Here is an 11248-nt window from a genome sequence, read left to right on the forward strand (position 1 = left end):
CAGTTTAAGCATGAACTTTCTGACTTCTATCTCTGACATTTCCTCCTCTATGGCATCAAAGGAGTCTACTGTTGAGGTAGTATGGGTTATTTAGGATTGTTTGTTCCCTTGCTTTTTCATATTGTTTATGTGTCTACCCATCTATCTGGATGGATTTGATGTTGGAGAGTTTCTACCTTATGCGTTTATAGGGTCCTTCTGAGTTACTAGTACCTCACAGATTGGGGAGGGGGAGCCCAATAAGAGCAACAATGAATGCGAACAATATATAGTAGTAGACTAGGTCCTCAGTTCCTATTTTGATATCTAGTGTTAATTGGTACCATACGTTGGAATAGTGGGATCAGCAATTTTCATCAGTAGTGGGATCAGCAATTTCTGTCAGTAAAAATAGAACACATTTAAGCCAGACATAATCACATGTTATGTCTGGCTTAAAATCAAACAGTAGGTGTTGTCTATGCCTTCTGCTGTATAAATTATTGCTGTGACATTGGCGGTGAGGGTAGATATTATATACCTCAATTAGTTTTAAGAAGTGTTACGATAGAGTATGTGTAAAGAAAAGAGATAGGAGGGTAGAAAAGTGTTTGCAATTTCAAAGGATGAATAGGGCAGATGTAGTGGTAACTTAGGATATGTTGTTAGGGGATGAAAAAAAAGAATAATATATAGGAGGAGAGAGAGAATAGAATTTGGGTGTCAGGAAAAGAGAAATGAGAGAGGGAGACAAGGGAGATAAAGTAGTGATAAATGAAAATCAAAATAAGTGAATCATAAACCCCAACCCTTAAAATACAGAGCATGTGAAAATAACACCTTTGAAAAAAAAATCAAAGAAAAAAGAAACAAAATAAGAAAACTGTAACAGCAACAAAACAGAAAAAAATTGAAAGGAAGAAAAAAATGAAAGGAAGGAAAAAAAAGAAAAACAAGGCTGGAAATGAGAGGGGAGAAACATACATGATTATGGTAGGAGTCCTTGAATCAGTCAGTAGATATTTAAATAAAACAAGAGTCTAATAGGGAAACCCAAAATCAAAAGGCAAAACAGAACTGGTTTTCTTTTCATTTCTTGTTGAAGTATGATCTAAACTTTTGGTATGGGCCATGGGTTGTGTGTCCTTCCTTTATTGTGTTGCTCACTGTGTGAAGGTGGGGATTTAAGACTTCCTAATTTCCCTTCTTGGGAGGTTAGTGTGGGTGGCTGGGATGCAGACCTGGAGGCAAAGTGGCTCTGGGAAGCTGGGTTGCAGGCAGGCAGCAAAGCAGCTGGCCATGTCAGGTGACAGGTGGATCAGGGCCTGGCACTGGATTCTGGAAACTAGGGGGAGGCTGTGCACTGGACAGGGCACATCTGGCAGTAAAGTAGCGTGAGGGTCCCAGCAAAGCTGGGGGCCCAGCTGGTCTGTGTAAGGTGGGCAGGGCCAGATGCCAGGATCTGTGGCCTATGTGAGGCTATGCACAATGGGCCAGGTCAGGGGCCAAGGAGGGGTTGAGAGACTGGGGACTGTGGAGCAGGAGGGCCCTCTTGGATGCTGGACCTGGCAGGTCCTGGGGACTGGTAGACGCTAGACTGGGGAGGGAGTCGGGGACAAGGCTGGAGCTGGAACCTGGCAAGTGCTAGCCCAGGTGGGCCCTGGGAACCCGGTGGGTGCTGGACCAGCTGGCTGGGGGAGCTGAGATCAAAATGCCTTCACACCCTCTTCCAGTCTCCCAACCTGCTGTAATGGGCCCATCAGTCCCCTTGGGCCTCAGGACTCATGGAGCTGGGGAGAGCCTGGCTACCTCCAGCCTCTCTAACCTGTGTTCCCCTGGTTGAAATGCTCCCAGTTTCTCATTTTCCATGGATTTGCTAAGCTCTGAGAGGCCCATACAGACCTAGCTGCAAACTCACGGATCTGAGTTTTGAGTTTCCCTAGGCCCTGCCACGCTACAGTCCCGAGATAGCTCCTGGATTGGTGGACAATTGATAAACTCCAGTGGAAAATTTTTTTTAAATATCCGATTAATGAGCCAAACAGTCTCTGGTTCAGTTAGGATAGACTGGCCCTCCACTCTCGGCATTTTTCACTTTAAGCCTCGGGGAGATATCATATTCCTGCTGTTTTGAGTGCTGGGTAGTGAGCTAAGAGACATGCTGCCTCATGTTAATCTTGATCTCCTAAGTATTTTTATTCATTCACAGAATAAATAAGGCAGTTTATTCTGCTAAACTCAATAATATGTTTATTCAGCAGATATTTATTGAGCACCTAATGTGTGCCTGATATTTCAGATGCTAAGGATGTAATGATAATAAACGAGAACAACATTCAGTCCATTCCACTTGGGGAGAGGAACTAAATGAGTATCTTGAGATAGCATGTCAGGTGGTGATGGTGTCCAGTCACAATGGTATAGGTGAAGGTGACAGAGTCATGAGTGGTAGTCTAGGTGGGCCAGGCCAGGAAGGCCTCTCTGAGGAGGTGATATTCAAGCAGAGAGAGAAAATAAATGAGGCATGTGGAGATTGGCTGGAAACTGTCCTTCTTGCAAAAACCCTGAAGAAAGAATGTTCTTGTGTTCTGGAAGAGCTGGAAGGCCAGTGTGGCTGGAACAGAGTCACTGAGGTTAAGTAGGCTTTGGAGGAATTTGAATTTGAATTGTGACAGGAAAGCATGTAGGGAAAGTGTATTTTTAAGATAGAATACCCTTGAACTTGTATCTATATGCTGAGCAGAAGAACAGGCCATGGAGGATGATTGATCAGTGGTAATTCCGTTCCTGAAATCCAGGTTAGGTTGCATATGATCAAGGTGATACACAGAACTCAATTATTAACTATCAACAGTCCTTCTCCCTTTGCCCTGACAATGTCCCCAGGGTCCTCCTCATCTCTCTGACCTTATCCCCCAACTCCCTCCTTCGGGTGAAGGGTAGTCCCTGTAGTCTGTAGCATAGAGCAAAGCATTGCATGCAAGCTTGTCACATATTTGCAATTGGTGATGTACTTGTGTTGCTGTTCATTTGAGTCTTTTAGGAGAATGTGAATTGCAGGAATGATGAATGTGTAACCTAACTGGTATGAATGTCTGAATGTTCATTCAGGGACACATCTGCATTTATTGGAACTGATAGTGGAAGTTCTGGCCTTGCAGCATTCAGTTAAAATGTGCCAGGTGCACATTTGGATGGCAATGCATTTAATCAGGTGCATCCATTAGGAAGGATAATTTTGATAGACAAATGAATTTGTGATATCCCATAGACCAAATGACAAACCATCCACTTTCCCATTTCTCAAAAGCATCTCGGTAATTACTTAACCATTTGAAATTATGGTTCTCATTTTAAAGACTTTATTAACTTTTGTAACTCCTTGTCAGGACACTGTTTTCCTGCTTTCTAGTAAAGGGGGTCATTGAGTTCTGACTAAAGCCCACTGAAATGAGTGTTCTCCTTGTCAAAAGTTAATTTTCATCCAGATTAGAAAGACTTATTTCTTTTCTATTCTTTTTTTTTTTTTTTTTGCTATACTGCAGATTAAACCCAGGGTACTCTACCACTCAGCTACATTTCTGGTCCTTTGAATTCTCTATTTTGAATGAGGTTTTCAGTAAACTGCCCAGGCTTGCTTTGGACATAGGGTCCTCCTGTCTCAGTCTCCTGAGTCACTGGGATTACAGGCATGTGCTACCTGTCTGGCTAGAAAAATTATTATAGTATTATTTTGTTCCTTTGGTATAATTTTTAATTCATTACTTCAGTACAACTCAGAACATTATTTCATCTCCCACTTCTCTGCCCCTTGCTCATAATACTTCAGGAATTCAGAAGTATTATGAGCAAGTTCAGTTTCTAAACTTGATAGTTTCTGTGTATTGAACATTTTTTCCCCAATATATCCACATGACTCTCTCTCCCTTTCTGCTCAAAGTTACTGCTTAAAGATTATTTTATTATTGAGACTTTTCCTGACCATCTTTGGTTAAATAAATACCCCAGCCTATCTGGGTTCCAAGGCCTAACACACATTTACTCTGTGTTATTTCTATCTATAGCATCTGTCACTCCCTTGCATGCTGCTAATTTATTTGTTTATTGCCTCCCTTGCTGGAGTATGCTCCTTGAGAGCAAGGACATTATTATTATTATTATTTTAGTTGTAGATTGACACAATCTCTTTATTTATTTATTTTTATGTGGTGCTGAGGATTGAACCCAGTTCTTCACACATGCAAGGCAAGCACTCTACCAATGAGTCCAGCCCAAGGACTTTGTTTCAATTACTGCTATAACCCTAATTCCTAAAATAGTCTTATGCACAGAGGAGTCACTTAATTTTTTTTTAAAAAATGAATGATCATGATTAATTGCTGGTGGAGTTAAGTTCAAGTTGTAGACCTAACAAATAGCATATTCTCACCAAGTGAGCTACTTTCATAGTGATATCAAAGCCCAAGTCATGTAATCCTTTCAGCCAAGTATTTGTACAGGTTAGTATTCTGTGGATATAGGGTTGGTTTTTCTTAGGAAACAGCAATTTGCAGTGTAAATCATACAGATCAACAGACTATATGTAGTTAAGCACCCCTGGGTTCAATCCTAGAATCCTTGGTACAAAAAAAAAAATTTGTATTTTAATGTAGTTAATTCCTATGCATAATTAAAGTTTTCAAAGGACAACTCTTAATTATCCAACTTGACTTAGAAATCCGAAGAGATCTTGAATTTATTGGTTTTACTTGGTTTTGGAAATCATCATTAGTAAAAGAGATAGTCTAAGTGCATTTTTTTTTCTTTTTTCTTTTTTTTTAAGATTAAAGTGGACATGGATTTTGAATCAGTCACTTAATCTCTCATTCTTCAAGTTCTTTTCCTCCATAAGGAGGCAGTTGGCTTCAGTGTAGTGTGTGTGTGAGTGTGTGTGTGTGTGTGTGTGTGTGTGTGTGTCTGGTGTGCACTTCCAGGCACAAGCCATTGCAAATTTATAGATATCTTCTTTTCCACTTTTTCCTCTACATTCCTTATTTCTATCCTTTAAGCCACAGATGGAGAAATTGGCCTTCCTGAAAACATAGTGACCACCTTCTCTTTGAAGAGAACAATCCATTGGCCTGGTTGCCATTAAAAAAAAAAATACCATCTGATGTATTGGTTATATTAAGGAAAATAGTTTTTTGGGCTTCCTGTGTGTCAGGCACTATGGTGTATACTTTACACCATAGATTTGTTTAATCCTAACCACAATTTGCTAAGGTGAAAATAATGTGCTACTGTTATCCCCATTTTAAATCACAAGAACCAAGGCGTGGAAGGGTTCAGTTGGTCAAATTCACACAGCTACTAAGTAGAGTACCTGGGACTTATACCCAGGTAGTCTGCCCTATGACCTGGGCACTTCACTATTTCTGAGGGAGGATCTTACAAAATTTACTAAGACGTATTAGAGAGAAATATGGATGAAATGTTGGTAGAAGGCATTTGTAGGCACTTCAGTGGGACTCATTTGAAAGGCAAAACTATAAAATACTGAATTTTGAGCTGAGTGATCAAGCTTTATTTATTCCTTTTGAGGCTCATATTTTAACCTTTTGTTATTCAAAGCTGCCAATGTAATTTTCTGATGCAAAAACTGTCCAGAATGATTAACAAGTTGTATTTATTATTCACTGTAACTACTAACAAGTAGAATAACTTGAGATTGTTAAAATTGCTCTCAAGCCACCTTCAGGCAATCATTAGCATGCATGCAAGAGAAGGCTGTGCAAAGTGGTAATTCCAGCAACTTGGTGAAGGGAAGGGGGGAGGAGAGGGAGACAGAATGAACGATGTGTGCTTAACACCTTTCAGTGCTAAGGCCGTGGTGGGTGTCTTACATACATTATTTTATTTAATCTTCACAATATACAGATGAGGTAATATCAATTCCTCCGTTTTACAGATGAAGAAACCCAAGGTTTGGAGGTAATTTGCTCCATGTTATACTAATTATTAACCCATGCATACAGGGTTCCAACCAGGTATAACTGACCTCAAAGCTCATCCTCTTCCCAGTTATTTGGAGAAAAAGAGGGAGGTACAAACAGTGACATTTAAAAAATATTAGAAATATGGATTTCAGGTCAACATATTTATTTTAAAAAAGAGACTTTTTCCCTAGATAAAATGATGCTGCTGTCACTGCCTCGAAGCTCAGATGATTTGACAACAGTAAGAGAAGGAAATTTTAAAAAATAGATAAATGGTTTCTAAAGCTATTACTGGTTGTCTGAAACAACAAAAGTAGTGAAAAATTGGTCCATTTGTAGTCAGGCATATTATCTATTGCATGTCCAGTCCTGGTAAATGATCCATTTGTTTACTTCGAGGGAAGGGTTAGCTTGCTTGAAGGAGGTAAGACTCCAAATATACACATACATCTTCAATGGCTCCCTTAGTTGGTGTGCGTTGATCTGTGCTGTAAACACACTCAGCAGGAAACCTACCCCACGTCTTCATCCTAGTGATTTGCTTTACTGGATGAAGTTACTATACTGCTGGTGAATTCTCCCAATTAAAAACCCATGCTGATTCTACCTGTTCCTGTTCTCAGTTCCTACTGAGACCTAACAGACTTTGATCCAAATAGGTCAGCCCAGCTGTCCTTAGGAGGCAGAATTTCTTGATATATTTCCAGGCATGTTGGAAGTGTGCAAAGAAGAGGAGAATCTTTTTTTTTTTTTTAAACTTAAAAATGCATAGTGTTTTCTACATTCTCAAAGGAAGACAGCTGGGCCTCTCAGCCACTGTGGAAGCATGCTGGCTTTCTGCATTCCACAAAATGGCTTTTGTAGCCTTTAATGAAGTAGGGGCCCCAGACATTGCTAGGGAATTGGCATATTGAATGTCTTTCCCCTACTCCTGGTTCAAGTGGTTTATCCTCTTTAAAATTAAAGACATCCTCAAAGTGCTCAAAACAACTCATTCTTTCGCTGTGTCTTCTGTGGACTTTCATGTATAGGGATCTTACATTCTAGTAATTTGTGGCATCATTTTTGAATGTGGAGTTATCAAAGCGTACAGAGCAATCATTTTAATTTGAATAACCCTTGCAGTGTCTGGTGCAGAATGAAAAGGAAGGCCAATCATGTCTTCCACGCCTTTTCCCTAGCCTGGGCTTCTTAAAAATCCTCCCAGGTATTCTCTAGTGACAGTATTTTTTAGCTTCCTGAGACAGCCAGCAATACTCTGATGTAAAAGGATTTGTCATTTTGATTCTAGTCGAAATGAAGCATTTTGTACAGTACATGAAAAAATATAGAAGTCTTTTCAGTGGATGAACAGCCTATTATCCATTGCAAAACTACTGTGTTTTATGTCTGTCAGAGAATTACTGATTACAGAAACAGCCCAGGCAGGAAGCGGCTAAGCTGCTGCTCAATTGTCCTGGTCTGGAAATAGATTGGAGTTATTTATCTATTTATTTATTTTTTAAGCCCTTTCAATTGGTGCCATGGTCTCCATTTTCTAAAGTACAAATGAGCTCTTTGGTTAGGGATCCTGAGGGGAAAAGGCAGCTCTTGAAATGAGGAGGCAGTCAGACTGCCTGGTAGGTTTTGAGTTGGAGGGGAATGATGGATAACTGATTCATTCCACGAGTGACAAAGCCTGCCTCTTTGAAACCTGTTTACCTTTGTAGGATGATCCATCAGCCTTTCCCAGCTGCATCGGTGACGACCAATTTGAGAGGAAGATCAGTACCTTTTATGACTAATGTGTCTTGATTTTGGCAAGAACACAAAACAGTCTTTTATGGAGACTTACTTCAGCTTCAGTATTCAGACATCATGACCACCAAGGTTAGAGCTTACCTTTTTTGCTTCTTGGGTATAAAAACCCCAACACTAGAAGGGGAAGACAGGAAAAAATAATCACAGAAAGGTTGTTTGATGTTTGGAGACATTTGTAGTAATCATAGTTACATGGAGCACTTTCTGTTCTTGTGCTGGGTCCACTTTGAGACCTGGGACCTGTGTGGTCACACAGAACTGGCTCTCAGAGGGGAGCACACTTGGTTTAGTGCTCTGCTGTTGCCTTCTTGAAATTCCTGAGTCATTGTGAATAAGGGATGTTTGTTTTTTACTAAGCTCCAATAAAAAATAAATGTATGTAGCCAGTCCTGCCCGTGGTCCAGTCCTAAAAGTTGGGTGAAGCTGGGATGCTGACCAAATGTTCCTGTCTCTAGTTTATGCCAACTGTAACTGTGTTCCTTTTCTATGTTCTCTTTTTCTCTGATTGTCTCACATAGACAGGAAACTTGTACAATGTGCCTAAGAGACAGTCTGAGCTGAGGTTATTCCTCATTTATTTGCTGCATGATTTGGGGCAAGTGACTTGATCTCTTTAAACCTTAGTTTACTTACTGGTGAAATGGGAATGATAATGGCATCTAAGTCGCAGGGTGGTTGAGAGGAGTAAATTAGGTAATTTTTATAAAACATCAACATAGGACCTGGTTATGGTAAACCTTCAGTTAATAAGAGCTATAAATATTATCTTTTATCAGTTTTCTATGATATTTTATTATGAAAAATTTCAACCATACAGAAAAGCTAAAGAACTTATAGTAAACACCTATATCCATGGTCTCATTTTTAACATTATTATTTTACTGTAGTTACTTGATTGTGTATCTAAACATTTATTCATTTTTATCCATCTACTAATTCATCTTATTGTTCATACATTTCAAAGTAAATTATTGACCTAAGTACACTTCCTCTAAATATTTCAGCTTGCAAATCATTGACTAGAGTCTAATATGTACTTAGATTTTTTTCTTTTGAGGTATAATGTATGTACAATCAAATGAAAAATTTTCAGTGGATATTCACATTCACTGGTCTTTGACAAATTCTTGTACTTGTTTAACCCAAATCTCTAATAAGTTACTGTCTTAGGATGTTAAAACAAAGTACTATAGACTGGGTAGCTGATAAACAATAGAAATGTATTTCTCATGGTTCTGGAGGCTGGAAGTCCAAGATCAGCACTCCAGCAATGGCCTTCTTCCTAGTTACAGACTGCAGTTGTCTCACCATAGCCTTATACCATGGACAGAGAGAGAATGAGCTTCCTCTCTGGTCTCTTCTTGTAAGGCCAGTAGTCCCATCATGAGTGTTCCACCCTGCTGACTTAATTACCTTTTAAATTACCACCTCCAGATGCCATCACAGTTGGGGTTATATTTCAACCTATGAATTCTGGGGGTACACAAGCATTTTTACAGTTGCAGAACTTTATCGTTACTCCAGCAAGTATCCCCACAGTCCTTGCCAGTCAGCCCTAGCCACAACTTTCTCCACCAGAGGCAACCACTGCTTGGTTTGCCTGTTCTATAGTTTCATATAAATGCAGCTATATAGCGCCTACTCTCAGGTAAGGTTTCTTTTACTCAGCAAAGTGTTTTTGAGATTCATCTTGTTAGTGGTGTTCAGTAATTTGTTTTTATTGTTGAGAACTCTTCCATGTATGCCATTTTCCTGTTGATGGACACCTGGCCTATTTTCAGATTTTGGCTATTATTACTAAAACTACTATAAACATTCCTGTAAAATTATTTTTGTGAAATACCCGGATCAGAGAGTACATATATATTTAGTTTTATCAGAAACTGCCATTAATGGCCAGAGTGGCTATACCCAGTGGTGTGCTTGTACATGCATATTAGCTGGATCTACACAAAAGAATATCAAGGAGGAGGACAAAGAGAATTAAAATAAGGAGAAGGAGGGAAAGAGGAGGAGGGAGGAGGGAGGAAGGGGAAGGAGGAGTCGACTATCATCACCCCAACAAAGCTACTAAATTTTGTATATACCATGGTGGAACCACTCCTACCATGACCACATTCCAGCTACTGATGTGAAGTCATTGTGGGCTAAAATGGAATGAGATGTGTACATTTTGCTCTTGTGAACCAGAACAAACTGGGTCCTGCACACCACTGGTTGTTTAAACCAGTTTATATTCCCATCAACAATACAGGACAGCTTTAGTTGTTCTATATCTTTGACAACATTTGGTATTGCCAGTCCTTGTGGTTTAGCCATCTGTGAAGGCATTAGTAGTATCTCATTAGGGTTTTTAATTTTCATTTTCTGTGGATGAAGATGTTGAGCACTTTTCATGTGCTTATTTGTCATTTGTGTCATTTCTTTAGCAAAGAATCTATTGAAATCTTGCCCCTCCCACTTTCATTCTGGAAAGGTTTGTCTAAGAAACATTTGTCGGCCACCCAGTGTTGAAGCTATTTTCCTAAAATCCTTATTATTTAACTTTTATCATTAGTGTGTAATCCATTTCAAGTTAATATTAGTCATTGGTGAGAAATAGAAGTCAAAGTCCATGTTCTAGCACAAGGATATCCAGTTATTACAGCAAAATTTATTGTGACTTTTTTTTTTTACTCCATTATACTGTTTTTGTCCAAAATTAAGATAGCAGTTCTCTTTCTTGTTTCTCTGTTGTGTTAATCTGCCTGCTGATTTTTAGACCAGTAACACTGATGAATCTAGTTGAGTAGTTAGCTTTAAAGTCAGGTAGTGCAAGTCCTCCAACTTTGTTCTTCCTTTTTTGAATGCTTTGCATATTTGAGATCCATTGCATGCATTTTGCCATGTGTTCCACTAATTTTGGTCTGAGAATATAGCTAATCATTTTCCACAGTCACGTCTACTCTTAGAAGTTAAAAATTCCTTTTCAGCATTTAATATATTATAATTATAAAATTATTATAATACTATTATTATATTGTGAATGCTAAGTGTCCAGTCTGCAGTTTTCTAACATTGAAGCAAAACATTGTCATTATTACTTTATTTCATGCAAAGAGTAACTGTGACAGGAATTAATTGATAAATGCCTTATGGTCATTTTGTGAGGTGGGAATCATATTTTCTGCCATTAGAGATAGTGAATTTCATTAGAACATGCTGCCCTAGGCAAACTCAGCTCTCAGAACAAGAAGGGTACTAGATTTGGTCTGTCATCAGTTAAAAGTTTCAGACTATTTTGGAGGAACAAATATGTACCAATAACTATCTTGTCAATGTGGCCTTATATAATTTGTATCAGAACTTGCAAAGACTTCCAGTAGACTATTTCAAATGACATTCCCATTCCAAACATGTTGTTTTGATTCCTTCATGTTGGAGTTCCTTCTACTTTAGAGATGGGGGGGGGGGTAGGGCATATCACATTCATTCTCCTTTAAACTTCTTGAATT

General features: G+C 39.0%; 1 protein-coding gene across 2 annotated transcripts in view; it reads left to right on the top strand.

Moving 5' to 3' along the window:
- The window catches only part of Rasgef1b (RasGEF domain family member 1B), a 553655-nt gene that overhangs the window by 168178 nt on the left and 374229 nt on the right, over nt 1–11248 (top strand). The window contains exon 1 of one of the 2 annotated variants that reach the window (XM_048784770.1): nt 7664–7823. The exons of the other annotated variant lie outside the window; for it this stretch is intronic. Within the exon in view, the coding sequence (XP_048640727.1) occupies nt 7812–7823 (12 nt within the window). The 5' untranslated portion in view covers nt 7664–7811. Of the gene's footprint in view, nt 1–7663; nt 7824–11248 lie in introns of those variants that run through there. 2 annotated transcript variants of the gene reach the window in all.

Source organism: Marmota marmota, unplaced genomic scaffold, assembly GCF_001458135.2.
Source record: "Marmota marmota marmota unplaced genomic scaffold, marMar, whole genome shotgun sequence".
Classification (NCBI taxonomy): Eukaryota; Metazoa; Chordata; class Mammalia; order Rodentia; family Sciuridae; genus Marmota; species Marmota marmota.